The sequence below is a fragment of the Cebidichthys violaceus genome, unplaced genomic scaffold, assembly GCF_023349555.1.
Source record: "Cebidichthys violaceus isolate CVI_PGR_0920_01 unplaced genomic scaffold, fCebVio1.0.p SCAF_3, whole genome shotgun sequence".
Lineage (NCBI taxonomy): Eukaryota > Metazoa > Chordata > Actinopteri > Perciformes > Stichaeidae > Cebidichthys > Cebidichthys violaceus.
This window is the reverse complement of record NW_027176483.1, coordinates 2,891,512-2,916,934: the sequence shown is the minus strand read 5'-3', so window position 1 is coordinate 2,916,934 and position 25,423 is coordinate 2,891,512. Positions and strand designations below refer to the sequence as shown.

The 25,423-nt window shown below is 42.2% G+C and overlaps 2 protein-coding genes across 2 annotated transcripts; both read right to left on the bottom strand.

The window, feature by feature from the left end:
* Positions 1–740: 740 nt before the first annotated feature.
* wee1 (WEE1 G2 checkpoint kinase) lies at positions 741–6,476 on the bottom strand. The gene is made up of 10 exons (XM_068723808.1): positions 5,513–6,476; positions 4,432–4,643; positions 3,956–4,022; positions 3,598–3,770; positions 3,045–3,313; positions 2,800–2,889; positions 2,600–2,685; positions 2,318–2,488; positions 2,051–2,196; positions 741–1,921 (listed from the first exon to the last, which is right to left on the bottom strand). Exons 1-10 carry the CDS (start codon positions 5,996–5,998, stop codon positions 1,765–1,767), a joined length of 1,857 nt encoding a protein of 618 aa, XP_068579909.1. The 5' UTR covers positions 5,999–6,476; the 3' UTR covers positions 741–1,764.
* A 1,356-nt stretch (positions 6,477–7,832) lies between these two features.
* znf143b (zinc finger protein 143b) lies at positions 7,833–19,241 on the bottom strand. Its single transcript, XM_068722925.1, has 15 exons — positions 19,136–19,241; positions 17,538–17,653; positions 16,839–17,027; positions 16,651–16,731; positions 16,028–16,224; positions 15,754–15,822; positions 15,549–15,665; positions 15,250–15,325; positions 14,489–14,614; positions 13,802–13,981; positions 13,389–13,616; positions 13,000–13,148; positions 11,056–11,208; positions 10,642–10,770; positions 7,833–8,209 (listed from the first exon to the last, which is right to left on the bottom strand). Exons 2-15 carry the CDS (start codon positions 17,641–17,643, stop codon positions 8,126–8,128), a joined length of 1,884 nt encoding a protein of 627 aa, XP_068579026.1. The 5' UTR covers positions 17,644–17,653; positions 19,136–19,241; the 3' UTR covers positions 7,833–8,125.
* Positions 19,242–25,423: the final 6,182 nt, after the last annotated feature.

Sequence of the window (25,423 nt, the reverse complement as noted above, 5' to 3'; positions counted from 1 at the left end):
ACTATACTATGACTTTTTATATTTTTGATGACATGCTATACTATGACTTTTTAATATTTTTATGACATACTATACTATGACTTTTTATATTTTTGATGACATGCTATACTATGACTTTTTATATTTTTATGACATATTTTTATTAGATTTTTTAACGACATACTATATTTTCATGACAGTGTTGATGACTTGCTATACTATGACGTTTTCATTCCATACTATACTGACATTTTATAACATACTGATGTTTTTTTGTCCTTGTTGACATACAACACTACGATATATTTATTACATTTGTATGACAAACTATACTATATTTTGTCATTTTAATGATTGACATACACATCGTTTACAACAAACTGATATTTTTCTAAACAGTAAGTCATAAATCATGTCTTCAAATGTCAGTGTTGTAAACCACAACAAATGGATGGTATGTTGTCATAGTAGAAGTGAAAAGTGTAGAAACTAAATCATATTATAGAATGTGATAAACTGTCAAGTCTGTTTACTCTGACGTTCTATACTAGGACTATTTCATGATATCTTTTATTCATGTTGACACACTATACTATGACATATTCATCATTGGCTACACTTTAAGACAACATGCATACATTAAGTATGACAACACTTTAGGTAGTTCAGTTAAAGCAAGACGAGAGAAAACCGGTTTCAGCCTTAAAGTGAATCTTTAGAAGTTGGAATATATTGTGAGTGCAACACACAATCACACGCTGTAGATGGTAAGAATTTATTAAAAGAACATATGTACAAGGTTAACAACTCAGAGGTCGTTTTGTGTTCGACGTTACAAGAAGAAAAAAAAAAAGAAAAAAGGACGAGGAAAACTTTTCTAACCAGAAATTGAAGATGAGCATTGTGGGAAAAAAAATAAAACAACAGAACACATGAGAACCTAAAGAACGGGACGATGTTTGTTCTAATGCTACAGGCAGGGTTGGCAGCACCTATCGACAGGGGGAGTAAAACACTACGGATCAGCTGTGACCTCACAGATCATGAGTTCGCTCACTGGTTTTGCTACTTCAAAACAAAAACGGATGATTTTTCTCAAATGGTATTATCCATTTTCCATCCAACCAGAAGAATAAACATTAAAGAGGGGGGGGGGAAACAGACTCCTGCTACTTTAAAATAAGAGCCAATGACCTCCAGAACGATCCAACCTGAAATGGGCCAAACCCCGATTACACACAAAACATCAATAGCAGCAGGTTTTCTTTCATTCTCTTTAAAAAAAAAAAAAATGTGGCAAGTTCCAGATGTTGCCTCCAAAGTGCTCCATACAAACACAGACAGTGTCGGTTGTCAGACCCTCTGGTACCCAGCATCGGGCATTTGACAGGCAGTAAGGTGCGCACGGGCAAGTACATTCACACTGAAGAGAGCTTCACTGCGGCTCCGATCCGCTCGCCAACGGGCTTCGGCTTTGTCGAAGAGGAAGTGCAAAGGACAGAAACGGTGACGGCGCCTTAAGGAATGACAGAGTGTAAAAAGGTAACGTCGCTACCTTTTCAGGAATGACAGTTTATTTTCCAAAAGTAAGAGTCCATTTTGGGAAAAATAGACGAGGGCTGAACCATGTTGGCAATGAGAGTCTACGGAGAGGAGTTCAAGTTCCACCACGACCGAGTGTTCACTTTGAAAATAAAAAAAAAAAAAACGTAGAAGAGACCGGTTCCGTCTGAAACGGGTCCATGAGCCGTCGCGTTTCACTTCCTGTCTGGGTGGATCGACGCGTCAGTAGATGGTGAGGCTGACCGACCGGTTCATCTTCTTGCCGATGAGTCTGGAGGTTCTGGGATTCGACTGGACCGTGGAGCGGGTCAGGATCCTGTCGGTGGACAAAACCTTCTCCTCGGCTGCGGCTCGGGCCTGCTGGGCCTTCTTCAGCTCCCTGAGGAAGACAGAAAGGGAGACAGAAAGGTAGACGGTTACGACTGAGACCTGAAGGCTTTCGCCACGTAAACAAGCGGCTCTGATAAAACGGAGTCCGACAGGTTCGTCTCCGTCGTGGAATACGTACTTCTGGAGCAGCGCGTTCTTGAACTTCTCCGCGTTGAGCTCGACCCGGAGCTGATCGGCGCTCATTCTGGCAGCGGTGAGGAGCACCGGGTGTTTGATGAGTTCGGACGTTGACGGCCGTCTACTCGGATCCGGATGGATCATCAGCTGGTAAGACGAGAGAACACGAGATTCAGTTAAAAAGCTGCTCAACAATTAGGATAAACGATAATATACAAAGTCGCCATCGGTCCCTCCACCAAAAACAGCATGAAGTCGCCGCCGTTACCTTGAGAAGACTGAGGAACTCTGGAGACAGCACTTGCGGGATGGCGGGCAGTTTGCCCTCTCGGATCTCGTGCCACTTGTCGCCGTTGGTGGGAAGAGGCTCCGCCCCCGAGGCGCTGACGACGGTTAGAGCCAGAGCGAAGATGTCCGCCTTCGTCAACTTACTGTAATCCTATGAAAAAAAAAAAAAAAGGAAAAGCAGACCGACGAGGAGAAACGTTAACACCTTTGTGACGCTCCGCTCAAAAGTAAAAAATCAGCTCTTGAGTGTCAGACGACAAACCTCTTGTAGAACTTCATTGGCCAGGTATCTGCTGTCACCTTCCTCCACCTGAGGGTTGTTCACTCGCGTCACATGACCGAGATCGCCTGGAGAGGAAAACGCGAGATTAACGCCGTGACCATCTTTACAGCGAGTCACATTTCAATAACAGTAAACAAAACAGAGTCATCACACAGGAAGACGGCGGGGAAGCAGCGTACCGATTTTGTAGACGACGCTGGTGGTCAGTCCTTCGTCGTCATCACACTCATCACAGCTGGATACCGACTTTCGTGAAATAAAGATGTTGCCTAAAAAAAAGAGGGGTTGACAGTTACATTAGTTTCTATTACTCTAGACACACATACAGAAGTGCTATCTGGGTTATTTCTCCTGCAGTATTTAAAGTCCAGAATCCTCCGTCGCTACTACAGCTAGCGTAGCGCTCACGTCTCGGACTACTCACTGGGCTTGATGTCCATGTGCACCAGAGACGTGGAGTGGATGTACTTGAGTCCCCGCGTGACCTGCAGCAGCAGGTCTTTCAGCTCCAGCTCCGTCAGGCAGCCGAGTCGCCTGTAGTTCTCGGCGATGGCGTCGGAGAGCGTGCCGCCGTTGCAGTACTCGTTCTGGATGAGCATGTGGTCGTCCTCGGCCCAGGCGGAGTAGTAGCGCACCACGTGGGGGTGTTGGCCCAGCACGGCGTGGGCGTACACCTCCCGCAGGGCGTTCTGTCTGAGGAGGGGGGGGGGGGAGGAAACACCGGGTTAATTAAGACACATCTGGGGAACGTTATGGAGTCAAAATGAAGGAGGGGGAAAAAAAGTCTTTCCAGGAAACAACTTTTATCAACATCCAATTATGCAAAGGAGCACTTTAGATCACTTTGGGGGCCTTGTGTACTTCATAATACGGATGATTACGGCTGGAAGTTACATTTAAAAACCTGCACAACCACCAAAAACACAAAGTCGAAATGTCCGGGAAGACCTTTTCGGACCGTTCTCAGGTCAACTTACTCGTCTACCGATCCCGCCAGAGGCTTCTTCGATCTCTTGATGGCGTAGATGCAGCCGTCGAGTCTCTTCACGCACTTGAACACGGCGCCGAACTCCCCGCAGCCGATCTTCTCCAGCTCGAGGAACTCCGAGGCGTACCTGGACATCATGTTGCTCTCCATCATGGTGATCCTCTGAGAGCAGAACAACACGGGCGTGTTTGTTAGTTTTGGATCGCAAATCAAAAAGTCTTTTATCCAACAAAAAAGTACAGAATATCTTCCATGTCATGTGAGGATTTTACTACTTCCTGACATTTAATAACTGAAATAAACACCATCACTATACGTCAATGCAAATCACGTGAGCGGTTAATTACCTTGGACGGTGGCAAGACTTCCTCCTCTCCCTCCCCGTCACTCGCCTCCATGTCTTCTCCACAAGAGCTGAAGAACAAGAAGACAATAGACGCTGCGGGTTAGCATTCTGTACAGCAGGGGGCAGCACCGGGGGGGGGGCTTCACAAGCACATGGCAGAGTCCACCATGAGGTCTTGGTTCCCAGCCAAACCCCCCCTGCGAACACTTAATCAACGGCTTTAACGTATCTGGTTATTCTAACAATGGGTCCGATCTGCGCTCCAGATAAGAGGTTAACCTGTCCAGCGTGGCGGTTAACAGGTTTTGCATCACCATAATAACAAAGATTAAAAGTTATAATGCACAAAGTGAAGTATGCGACCAGAATTTGACTGCAGTTTGTGGACAAGTACAACAATCTGCAGGTCTTTTAGGTACAACTCTAAAAGACAAAAAAAAAAAAAAGTGTATTTCTAACAAGACAGCAGGAACTCACTCGTTCCAGTGCGCTCGCTTCCTGTTTCTCTGCTGTGTGGCAGACTGGATGAGGAGGGAGTCGGGTGTGAAGGGGTTAAAGTTGACCAGCGGGGTCTGCTGTCTCCTGCTGGTGTCTGAGAGTGACTTTCCTGACGGGTCCACATTCTTGAACAGGGCAACTCTCCTGCTGGAGGATCCCGAGCCGGAGGCCCTGGCTCTGGACAGCAAGCTCTGAGGGACAAAAATAAGAAGAGAGAGAGAGAGAGAGAGAGATTTAGCGCTTTAATTACATTTAGGAGATTTAAAAGCAGACTGTCTTACTTGATAAAAGAGAGTGATTAAACCTGGTTAATACACAATAAAGAGTGTGATTTAACCTGGTTAATACACAATAAAGAGAGTGTAGTTCTGAAATAAAGTACTGTGGAATGTCTAAGTTTGAAATGTGGTGCTTGAAGGGAAATGCTGCGTAATCTAAGCTTAAAAACAAACATGTCTAGACACACCGCTTCAGATCCCTGAATCATTTGGCAGGTTGACAACCTGTTACAGTGGGGGCATTATGCAAGAGTACAGTGGAGCATTAAGTGGGTCACCTGGTTAACTGGACTCTAAAAACGGACTTGGTGTTTACTTAAGCTTGGTGTTGCTTGTTTGTTTTTTCTGATTTTCTCCCCATTTAAACATGTGACAAAACTCCAAAAGCAGCAAAATTAATGTGCAAAATGCCCCAAAAATGATTGTAGAAGTTACAAAAGAAAGAAGTGCGCACGTGTTTTTGCAAGCAGATACCAAACTTTAACCCATGCAAAAGTAAGGCCGGTGCTCTCCAATACACACTTTAACATCGATGTTGCTTGTTTTTTTCTGATTTTCTTCCCAATTAAACACGTGACAAACTCCAAAAGTAGTCAAATGAATGTGCAAAAAGCCCAAAATATGATTGTAGAGATCTAAGGGGGGAAAGTAATCTAAAGTGTTGCGTGGACGTGTTTTTGATAAGCCAATACCAAACTTTAACCCGTGCAAAAAAAGTATGGCAAATGTTCTGTAATACACACTTTAACATCAATGTACTTCTTGTATCAACAAATACCAACCTTTGGTGTGTGCGGTGTGTCAAAAAGTCTGAGTTTCCTGAAGGTTTTGTGCGGAGGCGTGTCGGGACAGTCCGGGATCGGAGAGCTGGATCCGTCCCCGTCGTCCTGCACGAAGGACCGCTCCGGCGACGACCCTGCCGCTCCGTACAGCCGAGACGAGAGCGCCTTCCTCGGCGACGGCGAGCAGTTGGCGAAGACGACGCTGCCCGGCGACCGCAGCAAGTGAGACGGAGAGCCGAAGCTCTCCTCGTCCCACAGCTCCACGTCGGACTGGATCAGCGGGCTGCTGTTGCCGTTGTCGACCGTGTCCCGTCGCAACGGCATCGGGGAGTCCATCTCCGTGAAGCCGGACTCTCCTCCGGTGCTGTTGTTGACGTCCTCGATGGGCTCGTCCTCGCCGTCGCTACACGTGAACTGTAACTTCTGCCGAATTAATACCGGAGCTTTAGAAGGAGATCCGTGCCCATGGCGACCGTAGCTCGACATTTTTTTTTAAGGATTTTGTCGTCGAAGACAGGGGGGGGGGATAAAAAAAATCACGTGGTTGAACCCCCACTACTGGTAGCAGTGACGATTCTCGCTAAAAGAAGAAAAACAACACTACGCTAGTAAACTTCTAACTACCTTAAAGTTAAAAAGGTATCGATTCAAGTGTCCGAAACAGTACCGCGAGTCGCTTAAAGGTCAGTTACCATCCCAGGAAACGTTAACGTGTGCTAAACTCCTCCAACACGCCCATCCAACGCCGAGGAATGGCCCCGGAGTAGCGACGAGGAAACAACGTCCCGAAGACGGTGTTAAAATACGAAAAAAATAAAGAACAAACGCACGCGCTACTCGGTCCGGTCAAGTATCGGTATTCGTCACCAACTCCTCGATGGCTCACCCACGAAGATACACGCGTCCGAACACGCAATAAAAACCACACTTAATGTTTACAACACAAGAAAGTTTTTGAATGAGCTTTTCCTGTCGACGCGCGTGGCAAATAGGACTTCCCGCGACCGTTAGTCAGGTGGCGTCCGCGCAGCCAATCAGAGCGCGTCTCGGATTTTTTGAAAGAAGGGCGTTCCAGAGGGGAGGCGTTGCGTCATCCGTGGAAGAGAGCTGCGGCGATGTGGCGCGAACGCCGCGTGCCCCTCTCTTTTCAAGTCAACACGCACACAAATACATTAACCTCGAGACAATGCGTCCACTGTTTAAGACGGGCGTGATCAAGGAAGCCGCGAGACATGAATATATATATATATATATCAAGGTCCAGTTTTAATACGGACCCTTTTATGTTCAGTTTATGGGTTGATACGACACACAATGCAAATAAAACAATTACTTTAAAGTAATAAAACTGTTCCCAGTGGTCATAAAAGCCCAACTACCAGGGACGGGAAGCATCCAAGTATATTTACTAGATACTTTTACTTTACTTAAGTATTAGTATTTAAGTTTCATGTCACTGTATACTTCCACTACATATGACAAAACATTTATGATACTGCATTACACATATAACTATCTATTAGTAATAATGTAGTTAACATGTGCCCCACCGCCACAAGTTGTAACATTCAAATACTGCTGATATTCCAATAATATAATATAATATTTGAACTATATGAAAGTGACCATTACTTCAATATAAACTGATACTACAATGTAAACATACTATCAAAATACAAACAACTTATTTAATTATATTCTTACTTAAGAGTAGCCTAAATATTGTTCGAAATAATTACTTGAGTAATTAATTATGCATAAAGGCCATTTGAGAGTTACTATATTAGACTATGTTTTATATATGTTTTTTTTATTACCAACAAAGTATAATATTCATTTAGCAGTGGGTTGAGATTGACTGAATTTTAGCCACTTCATATATTGTTGTATTCTGCGTCATATTGTATCAGCTGACCATATCTTTTAAGTAAAATCTAAAAACAAACTAGTAACTACATGTTTCAAATGTCTGTAGAAGAAAGTACAATATAAGAGAACTAGGAGCAATGATACAAATAAAACCCAAAATAAAAGTCTAAATCGTTCAGTATTTGAGTAAATGTAATTAGTTAACTTCAATCACTGCTTAAGTCTAAGGTGAGCTTTTACAATGTTCATCTACCAAACTAATTAATAGCTTGTTTGTCAGTCTTTAAAGCGCATAAATACTTGTATTGTTTTATATATTCTTTTGTCATATACATATACATATATATATATATATATATATATATATATATATATATATATAAATAAAATAATGTTTAACAGGGATTCAGGTGTTTAAAATCAAGTACAATCAACTAATCACACTTTTTTTTTTTTTAAATCTTTTTTTTTTTTTTATTAGAAATTGCATTAGCTGTACACTGCACTGTGCACTGTGCACCATGAACATAAGAAAGCATTCTCCCCTCTCCCATCTCTTCTGGTTTGGGGAACAAAATAGCATAGCAGAACTCCAGTTATCAAAATCCTATGTACACATAAAAGCTAAGTTCATTTGTGGAACACAAACACGGAGGAAGACTTGTGATTTCTCTCGTCGATATAGTCCAATTGAGATGTTCTTCGTTTGTTATCGTCCTAAATCATGGTCCATAATGAGTCCCATCAATCATCCAGGCCCGGCGACTCGCCTTGCTGTATTCTTGATGCTATTCTGATGGCTTCCTCCAGCGAAGGCTGATCGCTGAGCTACAGAGAGAAGGAAAACAATGCGCATTATACAATCATTGATCGACGTACTGATAACCGCTGTTAATCGATCACTACTACGGATTTTCCCCCCTTCAGCTGACAAGAGGCTGCCGTCACATGTTTGTTAAAGGTGGAACAAGAACGTTTGCTTGGTGATTAGCATGACAGAAAGAGCCAGAGGGGGTCAATCAAAACAGGGTTTTCCAGCATGAATAAAAGGTATCGGTCATGAGGCCTGCGATCCTAATCCCTCTGGGGTTTCAGGCTTGGAAAGCTAATTTAGTACTCGAATAGAACAGAATAATATGTCGTTAAAACACGTCTATTTTTGTATGGATTACAGATTATCATCTTCCTTTAATGTGGAGAGTCACGGGTTCTCATTTCATTATTGCCTAGTCATCCCACCAATGGAATAAAAAAATGACTCGTGTGTGGAAACAAAGATACATTTTCTGTACTGAGAAATAAAACCGCAGCAGTAAATTGTTATTAGAAATTTGGCTTCCTCTTTATTTTGCAGATTTAGCGCTGGTGGTCATCATGGATTTGGATTGCATGTAAACTCATGTAGGTTTAGGTTTAGGTTTAGTTTGATCCCTGATGTGGAAACAGGCCTACACCCCCCTGAGCTGAACCCCACCCGCCAATGACTTCTAGTTAAGTGTTAAAGCAAATAGTTTAACAGGGTGGGATCTGGGGAAGGATTCATTTAAATACCTGCATGACTGTGACTCCTGTCACTATCATTTAAACCACTGTCACTATCATTTAAACTCCTGTCACTATCATTTAAACCACTGTCACTATCATTTAAACTCCTGTCACTATCATTTAAACTCCTGTCACTATCATTTAAACCACTGTCACTATCATTTAAACTCCTGTCACTATCATTTAAACCACTGTCACTATCATTTAAACCACTGTCACTATCATTTAAACTCCTGTCACTATCATTTAAACCACTGTCACTATCATTTAAACTCCTGTCACTATCATTTAAACCACTGTCACTATCATTTAAACCACTGTCACTATCATTTAAACTCCTGTCACTATCATTTAAACTCCTGTCACTATCATTTAAACCACTGTCACTATCATTTAAACCACTGTCACTATCATTTAAACTCCTGTCACTATCATTTAAACTCCTGTCACTATCATTTAAACCACTGTCACTATCATTTAAACTCCTGTCACTATCATTTAAACTCCTGTCACTATCATTTAAACCACTGTCACTATCATTTAAACTCCTGTCACTACCATTGAAACTAATGTCACTATCATTTAAACTCCTGTCACTATTATTTAAACTCCTGCTAGTATCATTTAAACTACCATCACTATCATTTAAACTCCTGTCACTATCATTTAAACTACTGTCACTACCATTTAAACTACTGTCACTACCATTTAAACTAATGTCACTATCATTTAAACTCCTGTCACTATTATCTAAACTCCTGTTAGTATCATTTAAACTACCATCACTATCATTTAAACTCCTGTCACTATCATTTAAACTCCTGTCACTATCATTTAAACTAATGTCACTACCATTTAAACTACTGTCACTATCATTTAAACTAATGTCACTATCATTTAAACTCCTGTCACTATCATTTAAACCACTGTCACTATCATTTAAACTCCTGTCACTATCATTTAAACTCCTGTCACTATCATTTAAACCACTGTCACTATCATTTAAACTCCTGTCACTACCATTGAAACTAATGTCACTATCATTTAAACTCCTGTCACTATTATTTAAACTCCTGCTAGTATCATTTAAACTACCATCACTATCATTTAAACTCCTGTCACTATCATTTAAACTACTGTCACTACCATTTAAACTACTGTCACTACCATTTAAACTAATGTCACTATCATTTAAACTCCTGTCACTATTATCTAAACTCCTGTTAGTATCATTTAAACTACCATCACTATCATTTAAACTCCTGTCACTATCATTTAAACTCCTGTCACTATCATTTAAACTAATGTCACTACCATTTAAACTCCTGTCACTATCATTTAAACTAATGTCACTATCATTTAAACTCCTGTCACTATCATTTAAACTCCTGTCACTATCATTTAAACTCCTGACAGAATCTTATGAACAGCAACACACTGAGTGTAGTTCTCAGCAAAAGTAATAAATCAGAAATGCAGCAGACTTTGTGGGATCAATACCAAGTCTATAACTAATATTTCTGAATATACTACGCCTCTACTTCTGAATTTTTATTCCCAAATGTTCCATTTGACAGATTTTCTGCATTTAAACAACATGGCAGATGTTCCCAGTCTTCTTCTTCTTTCTTCGTCTATAAAGTTAACTAACCAAAATCCACAGATATGAACTCACCCTACCAGTGTATTCACTCCTATGGTGTCGTTCTACCAACCTGCACAGCAATGTGAGTGCCGTTAGAGGTGGCCAGTAATGTGACAGGATGAATGTCATCCTGCTCTTGGCTGTAGCCGGCCTCCTCCACGGTTTGGAACGCGGCCATGTCCGGCGTCATGATGGCCACCTGAGGGAGACGAGAGACGACCAATCACAAATCAATTGGTGACCGCAACAGTTGGTGCTATTTCGGAGGTCCGGCAGAGAATTCTTCCATCCGAATTCCCTCCATCTTTTAGAGCTGCTTTCTACACATGGAATTAATAAATCACTCTTTTGATCATTTATTGTTCCCATATTTGTAAAGCTAAGATTGTCTGGCGTTATGAAGCTCAGCTCAGTTAGTTAAGTAACAAAAATACAATACAACTATATATGCAAACAAAATACCCCCAGTCGGTCAATTGTTTACCTGTTCTTCTGAGCCGTCTGTTGTCACCATTGTAACCGAGTGAGCACCTTGCGTTGCCAGTTCGTGGGCCGGGATGGTGATGGTCGTGCCTTCTTGGGTCACCATCGTGATCGTGCCCCCCATGGCTTGTAAGTCTGCTTCAGAGATACTGACCTGATGTGAGGCACAAAATACAGAGAGTGAAGAACACTCGCATATCACAATGTTTTGATTAAAAAAAAACAACAACAATTTTTATAATGTGACAATTGGGGACGACCATAAGTGCTTTCAGAGGATGGATATATATATATATATATATATATATATATATATATATATATATATATATATATATATATATATATATATATATATATATATATATGAATGATATGATGGTTAAACAGCTCGAGGGGCTCACTGGTCATTTTATATTGTTCTCTACTTTTAAAGTGTCAATTTTCAATTTCCTGTGTTTGATGATCTTATTGTACGTTTTTATTTTTTACCATGTAAATCACTTTGTAACTTTGTTACGAAAACTGTATTAGTATTATTAGTATCGTTATTACTTCACTTACATAAATAATTAAACAATATGTCATTTCTGCCACTAAAGATCTCTCAACTTAAAACAATAACAAAAGACAGACTTTGATGGCTTTAAACTGTTGTCTTCCAGATGTTGGAGTCTGTAGTCTTCCAGATGTTTGAGTCAGTATCTGGTGTTTTAACTGTTGTCTTCCAGATGTTTCAGTCTGCATCTGGTGTTTTGACTGTTGTCTTCCAGATGTCTGAGTCTGCATCTGGTGTTTTGACTGTTGTCTTCCAGATGTCTGAGTCTGCATTTGGTGTTTTGACTGTTGTCTTCCAGATGTTTGAGTCTGTATCTGGTGTTTTGACTGTTGTCTTCCAGATGTTTGAGTCTGCATCTGGTGTTTTGACTGTTGTCTTCCAGATGTTTGAGTCTGTATCTGGTGTTTTGACAGTTGTCTTCCAGATGTTTGAGTCTGTATCTGGTGTTTTGACTGTTGTCTTCCAGATGTTTGAGTCTATATCTGGTGTTTTGACTGGTGTCTTCCTGATGTTTGAATCTGTATCTGGTGTTTTGACTGTTGTCTTCCAGATGTTTGAGTCTGCATCTGGTGTTTTGACTGTTGTCTTCCAGATGTTTGAGTCTGTATCTGGTGTTTTGACTGGTGTCTTCCAGATGTTTGAGTCTGTATCTGGTGTTTTGACTGTTGTCTTCCAGATGTTTGAGTCTGTATCTGGTGTTTTGACTGTTGTCTTCCAGATGTTTGAGTCTGTATCTGGTGTTTTGACTGTTGTCTTCCAGATGTTTGCGTCTGTATCTGTTGTTTTGACTGTTGTCTTCCAGATGTCTGAGTCTGTATCTGGTGTTTTGACAGTTGTCTTCCAGATGTCTGAGTCTGTAGCTGGTGTTTTGACTGTTGCCTTCCAGATGTTTGAGTCTGCATCTGGTGTTTTAACTGTTGTCTTCCAGATGTTTGAGTCTGTATCTGGTGTTTTGACTGTTGTCTTCCAGATGTTTGAGTCTGTATCTGGTGTTTTGACAGTTGTCTTCCAGATGTTTGAGTCTGTATCTGGTGTTTTGACTGTTGTCTTCCAGATGTCTGAGTCTGTAGCTGGTGTTTTGACAGTTGTCTTCCAGATGTTTGAGTCTGTATCTGGTGTTTTGACTGTTGTCTTCCAGATGTATTTTTTATATTTTTAGTCTGTTGTATTTATTCGATGAATATACTTGTTGTTATACCTTTAACTAAAATAGAGTAGCAGCTCTGGAAATCTTGCAGGTGTAGAATAATAATTAAGAACTTGTGCAAACATGTTTATAACAGAAGCGTTTCCCCCTTTTTAAGTCCTCGAACTGTGATTTCTCTTATCCTTTGTGACGTCACTGTGTGATGTGATGTCATCGTGACGTCATTGCGTTCCCATTACCTGCTGTTGCGTCCCGTCCTCCTGCGTTACCAACGCAACGTGCTGCTGACAAATCATGTCCGCTCCCTCCACAGGAAGCTGCTCTGAGCCGGAGTCGTCCGCCTCGACCACCGCCGTCGTGTAGCTGACGTTGGGGTCATCGATGGCGTCTGAATTTGAGATCAAAAGATTTGTATTTGTTTGTCACTATTTGAGACAGTTCTTCCATGTGGTTCAGTAATTAATTTCACACTTTATTTTAATTATTTGTGTATTTCCTGTACATTTTCACACTCATATTTATATCAGACTATTTCTTTGGGGTATCCCATTTGTTGATACCACCCACATTCCCTGTAGGTATTAGGAACGTACATCTCAAACAACATTACGATTCAATATTCACCCACCTGTTGGGGGCTCAAAGTAGGCCTCCTGCTCCTCCTCGATGGGCTCGGTGTCGTTGTGCGCGGTGCGTTTGTGCATGGCCAGCGTGGAGATCTGCTTGTAGGTCTTCCCACAGTGGTTGCAGTTGTAAGGTTTGCAGGGTGTATGAACCACGTGGTGTTTGTAAAGGCTGGAGTATTCTGTGAAGCGCTTTTCACAGCCAGGCACTGTGCAGACATAAGGTTTCTCTCCTGGAGAGGCAGAAAAGGAGGTTTTAATGTTCACGTGTGAGCCCATATTGTTTTCTGCAAACTATTCACACAGTTGTACAAGAGCGCAAGAAGTATTGATGTGCTTAATAACTCAATATCGGGGGTCGGTTGTGCCCGAGTGGGACTCGTTACGCGTCGCACGCCGTGATGTAAAAAGGACTCACCGGTGTGTATCCTCATATGGTTCTTGTAGTTGGTGGCACTTGCGAACGACCGTCCGCAGCTTGGCTCGGAGCAGTAGTACGGCCGCTCCCCGGTGTGCGTTCGGATGTGAACTTTGCGGATGTTGGAGGTGGTAAACGACCTGCCGCAGCCGTCGATCGGACATTTGAAAGGCTTCTCTCCTGCAGACGAGATATGGGACGTCAGGGTTGTTTTGTTTTTTTTTACCATTATTCCAGTTCAATAATGCTGTGACCCGTTTTAAGCGTAAGACATATTAAAATGTTTAAATAAATAAAAAAGGGTTTGACATCACACGTGCTGGTATTCTATAGGTCTCCCTCTCCCAATGAGTTTAAAACCGTTTTATTCAAACAGCAGCAGAGTCTTGTGACGACCCTTGTGCCTGAAAAGTCCTCCAGCACTTTGTGGGGGGGAAATCCAGCTCCACACATCCACACAAACAAAACCAATGTAATGTGTTCGGCCTATTCTGGACGGAGGCACTGCATGCAACCCCCCCCCCCCCCCCCCCCCCATCCGTGTGGTTTTACAAACCAGAGGTGCGTGACTCTGGCCTGGTAGCTCTGAACTAAATAAGGCCAGTAGCAGTTATCGCTTGAGGTCCCAGCCTGTTCCAGACCGATGGATCATTACGTAGTGATGTAGTTCTCGGTACTGTTGCGTACCTGTATGAGTCCTCGTGTGCTTTTGAAGGTCTCCGGACGTTTTGAAGGACTTGCAGCAGTTGAGTTCTTGACATCTATATGGCTTCTCCCCCGTGTGTGTGCGTGAGTGACTCTTCAGTCCATACCCTTACAAAACAAACAACAACAAAAGCAGAAAGTCAGAGTCACTAACACTCAGTTATGACAGTTATTTCTGGGTTAATCAAAACACCTCAGGGCAGATTTATTTTTGATCTTTAAGCGTTAGTTGCAGACGTCACTCCAGTTATTACATTCATCAATGAAAGCAAACAAATAGGACTTGTTCCAACGTGTAAATTGTTTTAAAAATATACAGCAAACGGCTTAAAACTTTCACCGCTTACAAAAAAATAAAGAGTTATTTCCCTCTCTTGGGAAGTTGATTAATGGCCCATTACTCTAGCCCTGGAGCAGATGACTGGCATTATTAAATGTAGGCGCTGCTTGTGATGAATGTGGCGACGTGTAAATGCAAGTGGTCATTTGCCTGAACTATTTGAACGATTCATTCATCCGTTACATGTGAACGACCGTCTTTTGAGTTCGACGCAATGCGCAAAGACCGAAAGTATGGATTATAACAACATGAGAACCCAGGCCTCATTTTAACGTCGGACGATAATCTCTGCGTCTTTGACGTTTTGCTGGACGAGAACACATCTGCTTCTTTGTTATGAATAAAAGACGTTACTGAAAGAAGACGGCTTTAAAGTAAATGAGACGGCTCTCAGACAAGCTACCTGTTGCAAACTTCTTCCCACAGCCTGGATAGTCGCAGACGTACGGCTTGTCTCCAGTGTGGGAGCGCTCGTGTACCTGCGGGGAACACACACACACACACACACACACACACACACACACACACACACACACACACACACAGACACACAACAAAAGTGTGTAGCGGTGAGGCTGCAAACATAATCTAATGACATCACAGGAAGATGCTGAAAGGGAACTGTTGTCTTTCAACAAGCCTTAAAATCAAATTGAAATGTTAGATAAGCGACCCAGCAGGAGAAACAAAGCCCACACACACCTTGAGGTGGTGGGCAGTGGTGTAGAGCTTTCCACAGCCCTCGTATTCACAGCGGAAAGACTTCTCTCCTACGTTGGAGCCCCTCGCCGACCGGTTGTCTTGACCCTGTAACACAATCTGAAAGACACACGTGAATTAAGACTCCACTGTTGCACCCGGAGGACGGATTGACGAAGTCAGGAACGACATATTCTAGACAAGATACCCGCATGTGGACGCCGTTGTCTGCTTCCACTCTGCCGAAGGAGCCCAAGGGGTTTTCAATATTCTCCACCTGAGAGAGAGGAGACGGGACACTTTCCTATTACAGTACACCGCTGTCATGAACACACAGGACGAAACACACACACACACACACACACACACACACACACACACACACACACACACACACACACACACACACACACACAACAGATCAAATGAAAGAGCAACCATGTGAGCGTAGGGAAGAACAGCCGTTTCCTCCTCGTGTCTACCTTGGTGGTGTACTGCTCCAGCACGCTGATGGTCTCGGGGTCGATGGCCGTGGCCTCGGTCTGCAGGTCTGCGATGGTGCCGTCGGCCTGGATGGCCAGGATGGTGTTGGACTGGGGCATGTGCACCGTGTGCTGGATGTAGGCGGTGCTGCCGTCCTCCAGCTGCACCTCCTGCAGGCCGCTCTGGTCATACGCTTCTGCACAGAAACAAGGAGGCGGATGTTCACGGAGGGACACTGGGACCGGGTCCGGTGTGGAAACTTGAGACGGTCGTTTGCTCAGCGTGGACGGATGGTTTCCTGCATGAACGTAGTCCAACTTACCGTTTCTTTGGACTAAATCTCTTGGTTATAAAGACACGAGTCATGAGGAGATACATTTCTGGGTCTATTTGTTACGAGACACTGTTCTTTGCATTTCAGGTAACGTGTGTGAGCTGTTCATGAACACAACTAACTCCTGATTCTCCTGAAGTGACTAGTACCCTCCTCTAAAAGGTTGTAAAAGGACATTGGGGAAAGGCAGAGGCAGAATGAATCAATGTCAGTAAACCACAACATTAAATTACAACTATTTCACTTTTTAAAATTTAGAAAATCAAGCTCGTAGGTGTACTTTTTTACCTTTGGGTGTGTGGATGTAGGCTGTTGTTCCATCTTCTAGCTGAACTGCTTGTCCATCTTCAAGCTGTAAAGTGTCCCCTCCTAACACAGTAAACAGTGAGCTCTGCTTAGCTTGACTTTCTGGATAGCTCCACAGTATTTACACAGTAGTGAGACGGCGTCAAGTCATCCAGATCTGCGTGTTTTACCTCCTTTAGGCATCGACACGTGCTGAACGTAGGCAGCGGAGCCGTCCTCCAGCTGGATCACCTGGCCGTCCATGAACTGTCCGTCCGAAAAGGAGGACTTGGAGTCGTGCTGGATGTACGCGGTGGACCCGTCTGCGAGAGTGACGGCCTGCAGGCTCACGGTGTCCATGCTCTCCATCTGATCGCCATCTGGGGGAAAAGGACAACACTTGAAGCGAGGAGATCGTGGAAGTTGCAAAGACACACGGAACTACGGAGTTTATTGCAACATCCCAATGTCCTCAATACATTTGTGGTCATTTGTATCTCCATAGCAACTAACTATTTATATATAATGTATGCATGGTAATAAACAATGTTTATTTTTATAGAACCTTTCAAAATCAGTGAATACAACATACAATAAAGTTGTACAGTAACTCCATGATTTTATATGTATTTGTCATGCATCATATTGTTTATAGCAGATGCTCATAATGTCTGTATTATTCTATTATCTACGGTATGATTCTGTACTTTTTGTCAGATTTTATTGCATGGGATTTTGTCTTATTCAGTCAGCAGCGATAAAGCGGAAGCATCACCACATACGATAAATATGAAATACGAAACACAAATGATTTGTCCGGTTGTCCGTATCGAGCTGTGTCTCAGTCTCTCTCTGTCTGTGTGTCGTAACGATGACGGACTGAAGCTCACCTGCCACCGTCACGGCCTCCGTCAGACAGAGCGTGACCGGCTGCCCGTCGGCATCGTGAAACTCTGCCATTCCCTGGGAGTCCCGGTTTATCTGGGCCAAGAGCATGCTTCAGCTGCTGGAGACGGAGACACACACACACACACACACACACACACACACACACACACACACACACACACACACACACACACACACACACACACACACAGAGAGAGAGACATGAAGCGAGAGCCTTTAAATTCAGGGAATAAAGCATAACTCACACCAAAGCCCTTCTCGTGTCAGTAACTGTGGTTTTGTGGTGCATGTTCCCCAACAAATGTTCTCTTAAATTCTAACAAACATCTGTAAACATTCCATTATATACTAGCGACTCTATTAATCCTTAATCTTGGTTAAAAAAAACTTTTGTTGGTTTGCTTGTTTTGATGTTTTGGTTTACCTTCCTCTTTTGTAACGTCATGTGATTTCATGTCTGCATTGTACATGTCTTACGATACACTACGACACTTCTCTAAGTCCCCTGAGCTTCTTACTCCTCCACGTTTTGCTTTCTAATTCCATACGTCGTGTGTTTTATTGTTCTTTTAATGGCTATTTTCTCATCCATTACCATCACTGGCACTTCTACATTGATGTTGTCCCTGACAATATTTAGTACTGTACACATTCAACTGTTAATACCTTCAAGTGTAGATGGTAAAAAAATGTCAATAGAGCAGTAATAATTAGTGTTATGGTGGGTGAAAGACTCGTAAAATGATTAATATTTATTATTAAAGTACAGGTATACAAATATAGTACAGGACTACTACGTCATAGATTATTACTAAGACATAATAATATAGCAAACATGACAGTTGCAGTCACAGCTCTATAAATATTATACTTGTTATGCTAATGAGAGCCCACCACCTGAGTGGGCTCTTGTTTCATCTCAGCTGTTTTTTGGCGCTTGATATTTTGAATATAGCATTTTGGGGGGGGGGGGGGGGGAGGGCGGCAGCTAGCTACGATGTTAGCACAACTATGACTTCGCCACATGAGTCGCTCTGTAATAAAACATTATATATTACGTATAGTGGAGCGGCTCTGCCGTTCAAAGGCTGCTCGGTTTAGCACACTTGACTGATGGCATGTTTGAACGCACAGCCGAGACCGTAACGCCATGTAACGGAGGAGTAGGGTGGTTAGCCACCATGCTAACAGCATTGCTAACTACGCTAACCGAAATGGTGCTGTCACGACTTCTTTTTAGCGGCTCAAACTAGCAATTATCGCGTGCGGATAGTCACGTTACTGAGAATACATCCATTGTGAGTTAACGTGTGTAGTCTTTGGCTGACTCCGTGACAGCCGGAGGTGCTAGCTAGCTGTCTCCATGCAGCTCCCAGCCGAGCTACTATAACTAGGAAACAAGAGCTAATTAATGATAACTTAAGCATTTTGACTCGCTGGATGTCATTTTGTATTTCACGTTAAAACGGTATTTCTCGTCCTTCTTTTGAATCCCAGTCGCAGCCCGTCACTCCCTCTCTCCCTCGGAGATGGCTGTGGGAATAATGCATACTGGGTAAAAACCAATTTATATACTAACCTCCGAAAAATTTCCAACAATTCCTCCTGTTCGACCACCATGCACCAGTGCAGGAAACGCTCCACACGCCGGGAACATGTATTGCGGCAGAATCCTCCGCGCGACTGCGCCCGCCCACCCGCAATTCAGCCACGCCGATTGGTCGAAGAGATCACAGCTCGCGCTCTGATTCGCCCGCGCGAGGCCGCGGTTGCTGTTATTCAGCTTCCCGGGCCCCTTGCAGACGCCATTCCGCGTCGGTTTTCGTATTGTCTCGTGCTGTTTTCGCCAGAAAGTGCGCAGCGTCGTCGTTGGGAAGTAAATATTTTGAGCTTCAGTTCAAGACGACATTCAACCGAGACTGCGGACTACAAGCCGCGGTGTGCCGCACGTGGTGGTCAGATGGGTTCTTCTGCAACATAAACGGCGATGTGTGGGGAGGTTTTTCGGCATCCATGTTGAAAACAAGGTCGTGTGGGTAAAAAAAAAAAAAAAAAAAAAAGGGGGGAATGTGGGCAATGCAGTGAAGAAGAGAGGCTCAGAGGGAGGAAGCGTCCAGCTGACACCTGACAACACAGAGCGCAGCACAACTGAAGAACACGTCGAGAGAAGCGGACCAGTGGACTTCAACTCACGGATAAATAGAAGAAGTAACGCTGCTCAGATATCTAACTTGAGTAAAAGTATCAGTACTTTGCATTTGAGAAAATACAATATAAATCCTGCATTCAAAATGTAACTTAAGTAAAAGTACTTTGCATATATATATATATATATATATATATATATATATATATATATATATATATATATATATATATATATATATATATATATATACTTAAAGTTAGGCTCAATGCAGAATGGCCTACGTCATTACTGGATTATAAACAGTGATGCACTTTAATGTAGCTGGTAAAGGTGGAGCTACTTTGTATATATGTATGTATATATGTATGTATGTATGTATGTATGTATGTATGTAGCTGAACCAATAAAACATAGTTCATCAATATTGTGCGTCTGTCTAATATTTGTCTCCTCAATGTAGTGGAGAAGAAGTATAAAGTAGCATAAAATGGAACTACTAGAACAAGTACTCCATCTAGTGCTCGAGGAGAGGACGTGAATAAATAGCTACATTTCACCACTGATCGATCTGTCGATCAACCGTTTATAGTTGATGATGTTAATATGTTTTTTTTAGACCTGATGTTTAAGATTCTCATAATGTAATCTATCTGCATCTTAATAGTTATTGTGTTGGCGTTTTATATTTGTGTCTCTCTACTAGTTTTAGTAATTTGGCTCTTTTATATTTTCCTTTTTTTTGTTTCCATAAAGCACTTTGAAATGCATTTGTATGAAAATATACTGTGAATAAACTTCACTTGAACTTGTAATTTCCTTTAATAAACATCTGTTGTTGTTGGTTTTTTTTTTGGGGGGGGGACTATAATTTAGTTAGTGGAACTATTTTCTGAATGATTTAGAATTAAAATATACTTAAATATAGCAGATATGAAACTTTATGTCTTTTGTGTGATAAAATCACCTCGTTTGACACGAAACACCGTCCAAAGCCTCATTCAGGATCAGAATCAGAACCGTTTATTTCGCCAGAGTATGAATTTTACATGTTGGATGGTGCATAACATTAAACAATCAACACAGTGCAATACATATAAAATGAAGTGCACCAATGTGTGACGGTCTGCATCCGCCTACAGCTCCAGAGATCAGCTAACATGGCAGCACAGAGGAAACAAAGAACCAATTAATGTCGTTTCTGCTCATGTCTTGTGAAATTAGGGAGAAAAAAATGACAATATTCTCGAGTTAAAGTTCTTGTATCTCAATGGCAATAAAAACTGAAGACATTTTATTTGATCAACATCATATCGTCTCATCTTGGCCCTTTGATCTCTTCTGTCTAACCGTTCAATTCAGGATTTAAGGGTGACGAATAAACCGATGACGTAGGTCAATTAAGTAAACACGTGTGTACAACTAGGTTGCAAATGAACCATAAACATCAAATATCAGATGAAATAAACAGCATTAAATACATCTGTATCAATTACCGAGATAATTAACAAATATACACGTATACTGCTATTCCACATACATATATATTTACAAACACACGTGGCTAAATCCGAACAAAGTCTGCGAACTACAAGTAGCCTACAGGTCGGATCTAACAGGAAGTGACTGTTTCTGTGACTTCCTGGCGGAGTAAAACTGTCCGACGTGACGTCAGGTTTTTTTGTCTCCGCCCCCTGAAGTGACGCTCAGCGCATCTCCATAGAAATCCACATCAACAATCTACAACTGACTGAACAACCTGAAGACTGAAGGTATCGTAGAAACTCAGTTCATCTGTGTTCTAACTTTTTTTCAAAGAAACACATGTGTTTCCTGTTATCATCTGTAAGTGTATGTAAAAGTACAACAAATAATTAACAATAAAATGTACTTAAATTATTCAAGTAAAAGTAACCTCGTTAAGTAACCTCGTGGAGGCTCAGTTAAATGAGATTAATGTACAATAATAGTTTTGAAATAAACAACATCAGGGGACACAACAACAACAACAACAACAACAACAACAACAACAACAACAACAGCAGGAAGTAATATGACTCATGCAAGGAGAGGGACCCGAAACATATAATATATATATATATATATATATATATATATATATATATATGTATATACCCATTGTGTTTAAAATTAGGTTGAACCAAAAAATAAACTATGAATACAGAGAATTAATAGACTCTTTGTTTTCTGTAATCTATCATTGTTATATTATTTTGCATCCCCGTCTCTTTCTCTCTCTCTCTTTTCCATTGTTATGTTACTCTTAACTATTATTATTTATTTGTTTTCATATTTATTCCTTATTATTATCTACCAAAGATCTTCCTCATTGCCAGTGTTAAGGTTCATTTTGTATAAAAAAAGAAAGAAAGAAGTTATATGAAATATAAGTAAACAAGTAAGAATAAAGAACACTGCCACCCTGACGATACATTGAAACAGTGTCCTGACATTATTGCAGTTCGGGGATGACGTCCAGGCAGACGGCGGCCTCTGAGGCTGCGCTGGTTCCTCTGTTCCTGGGCGATCAGAGACGCAACGTCACCTTCGTGGTGGACAGCTCAGAGAGCGCGAGGGCTGCTCTGGGGTCAGTGAAGCGCCTGCTGGTCCAGACCCTGCTGACAAAGGCTTCCCTCAGGGACTCTCTCTTCAACATCGTGACGTTCTCCGGCGAGGTGAGGTGGGACTGAGAGCCGCGTTACAACACGCCGCCACACAGAGAGGGACAAGGAACGCTCTCTGCAGATGTTCTTTTTCTGCTTACAGTTGAGCTGCTGGTCCCGCCACATGCTGCCCTGTGCTCCTGACACGGTGTACGCGGCTCTGTCCTGGATCCACTCCATCAGCTGCGGCCCCGGCAGGGACCTCCTGGCCGCCCTGAGTGTGGCCCTCGCCGACCCGGCCTGTCACGCCGTCCACCTGCTGTGCGCGGACGTCCCCGAGCAGCAGTCGCCGGGGGCCGCGCTGGCGGCACTCCGCGCTCTGGCAGCCGGGAGGCCCGTGAACGTCTTCTACCTGCAGGACTCAGGTGGTCAGCTGGACGGCAACGCCAGAGACCACCTGCGGTGTTTGACCCGGGCCACGAGAGGGAGCTGTTACGTGATTCCGGTTGGTTTGAATGGAGTGCTGGAGAAGGTAAATCCAGAGTTGTACCCTTGGAGCTTACAATAAAATCTTATATATATATATATATATATATATATATATATACATATATATATATATATATATATATATATATATATATATACATATATATTTATATAAAATAAATAAATCTCTTTATATATGTGTATATATATATATAAATATATTTTGTATTCATACATATATATATGTGTGTGTATATATATATATATATATATATATATATATATACATATAAAGAGATTTATTACATATAAAGAGATTTATTTATTTAGTTAATTAGTTATATATGCAGTATGCTACTGTGGAGGTATGTATTTATTCACAAAGATGTGGCTGTGACTGTGTGTTTCCATCATTTGTGTCAGCTGATTCCTTTGTACGTTGAGGAGACGCAATCGTCGGCGCCGACAATCTCTTCAGTTAAGTATTGCTCTCCGTCCACAGCGGTCTTTTTCCCACACAACACGTCATCACCTCTACTCAGGTTGGTTTCTAAAATGGACGTGTTTAGCTCCTGACAAACAGACACGCAGGCAAATACATTTAATACACTGTAGGGTGCCGTGGTGTGTGTGTGTGTGTGTGTATGTGTGTGTGTGTGTGTGTGTGTGTGTGTGTGTGTGTGTCTCTCTCTGCTTCCTGTGGTCACCCTGGTGCAGTCTGGGTAATCCATGCATGCTGTCTGGTCCAGAGTTCTACCCAGGATGCCGAGTGCTGGCCAGGAGGGAGGGGGACGGCCTCTACTACTTGGGAACCGTAGTACAGCAAGTACAGGTGAAAAGATGCAGTATTATTACACATAATAGACACAGAGACAGGTATTTGGACAGCACAGTGGATTAAGAAACAATGAGCACGAGGCCTTGGTGAACTGTAGGTCAGCAGCCGACATTAACTCAAGTACTGCACTTACATTTCAGATACTTGTACTTCACTGGAGTCTTTGTGTTGACATCTTCTTCAGGGCCGCGGAGGAGTTTGGGTCGTGGAGTTCGACCATCCGGGCGGCGCCGGGTTGGGGGTCGCCTCCTCCCCGAGGCAGGTGGTTTGCTCCCTCGACATGGTGAACCACGGCGGAGCTTGCACACGCCGCCGCCTGGTACCTGGAGATGCCGTCCTGGCGACATGGGAGCCGGATCTGAGGAGATACGGGCCGGGGAGAGTGATGGCCGCCGCCGCCGCCGAGCGCTCACAGGGTTTAGGAGGTAGGGAGTTAAAGAGACATTTAATGAATAAAAGAAGCTCTGCAGGTGTTTACCCTCTCTACTGCAATGCACTGCTTTTATTCAAGCAAACGGGAAAATACTGCTCTTTAAAAGCAACTAAAAGTTAAAATTAAAATTATGTAAAAGTACAAAACAATGATCCGCAAAATGTGCTTAAAGTGTAAAAGTACAAAACAATGATCAGCAAAATGTGCTCAAAGTGTAAAAGTACAAAATAATGATCAGCAAAATGTGCTTAAAGTGTAAAAGTACAAAATAATGATCAGCAAAATGTGCTTAAAGTGTAAAAGTAAAAGTCCTTGTTGGGCAGAATGGTCCCTTTCAGATCTATTGTGTTATTGGAATATTTTCACTGATGCATTAATGCAGAAGTACCTCGAGTACTTGAGTAAATGTACTTAGTTACTTAAAAGATATATATTTTTCCATTTTGATGTATATATTGAAGTTTAAATCAGTTTTTAAATCACGATATCAGATTTTCACTACATAACATTGACGATATTATCGTGATGTCTTCAGAGAATTAAAAAAAAAATAATGCTATCAGTCAAATTCATCTTTAATTCTGTTTTGTATTTTGTAGCCTATATCCACATTATAATGTACTCATTGAAGTTTAAATCTGTTTATTTATTAGTTGTTTTTCTCTCTTAATTTTGTGTTACTTTTATATTTCTCACCTTTCTTTAAATTGCACTTCTTGTTGATTTCCCGTCTCTGTAATATTTAACTTAAATTAATAATAAATTATTTTTTTAATTGCTACATGGTGCATCTTTTTTAATGTACAGCTACATGTTAGTTTACTTATTGAAGTTTGTATTCATTAGATGAGTTACTTTTATATTTCTCACCATACTTTCACATTTTACCTCATTACTTTTAATATAAAATTACATTTGAATTGTTCTAGGAGATGTTTTAATATTATTATTAATAGATTTTTATTTACACAAAAAGCACTAGTCAGCACTGAATTCATGTCAGTAACTCACTTGCTTGACTTTGCAGTCGATGGCGTTACGAGCCTCCGGGTGCTGATGTGGAACCGCTGTGTGTCTCTGGTTCCCGGCGGTCTGGCTTTGCCCATCTCAGCTCCTCAACACGACAGAATAGTCAGGGAGCTCCAGATCCAGATCCAGATCCAGACCCAGACGTCGGTCTTCAGTCGTTGCTGCAGCTGGCGTTGCTCTCGTGGCTCCTCCTCCTCCTCCTGCTGCTCTCCCCTGCTGCTCTGCACCGACCGCCGTCGGCCTTCGTCCGGCTGCTGCTCAGCCACAGACCACCGGCCGCGAGATAAACAGCCTCAGGACCTCAAAGA

What these genes read in the sequence shown, in the direction of transcription:
- wee1 (XM_068723808.1), bottom strand. Translation starts at nt 5,998, where the DNA reads ATGTCGAGCTACGGTCGCCATGGGCACGGATCTCCTTCTAAAGCTCCG. An exon ending in CTGGCGGGATCGGTAGACGA is followed by an intron (nt 3,314 to 3,597) that starts GTAAGTTGACCT and finishes CCCCCTCCTCAG; the next exon opens with ACAGAACGCCCTGCGGGAGG. An exon ending in CAGCGTCGTCTACAAAATCG is followed by an intron (nt 2,686 to 2,799) that starts GTACGCTGCTTC and finishes TTTCCTCTCCAG; the next exon opens with GCGATCTCGGTCATGTGACG.
- znf143b (XM_068722925.1), bottom strand. Translation starts at nt 17,643, where the DNA reads ATGCTCTTGGCCCAGATAAACCGGGACTCCCAGGGAATGGCAGAGTTT. An exon ending in CTACATCCACACACCCAAAG is followed by an intron (nt 16,225 to 16,650) that starts GTAAAAAAGTAC and finishes GTTTCTGTGCAG; the next exon opens with AAGCGTATGACCAGAGCGGC. An exon ending in TGGAGCAGTACACCACCAAG is followed by an intron (nt 15,823 to 16,027) that starts GTAGACACGAGG and finishes CCTCTCTCTCAG; the next exon opens with GTGGAGAATATTGAAAACCC.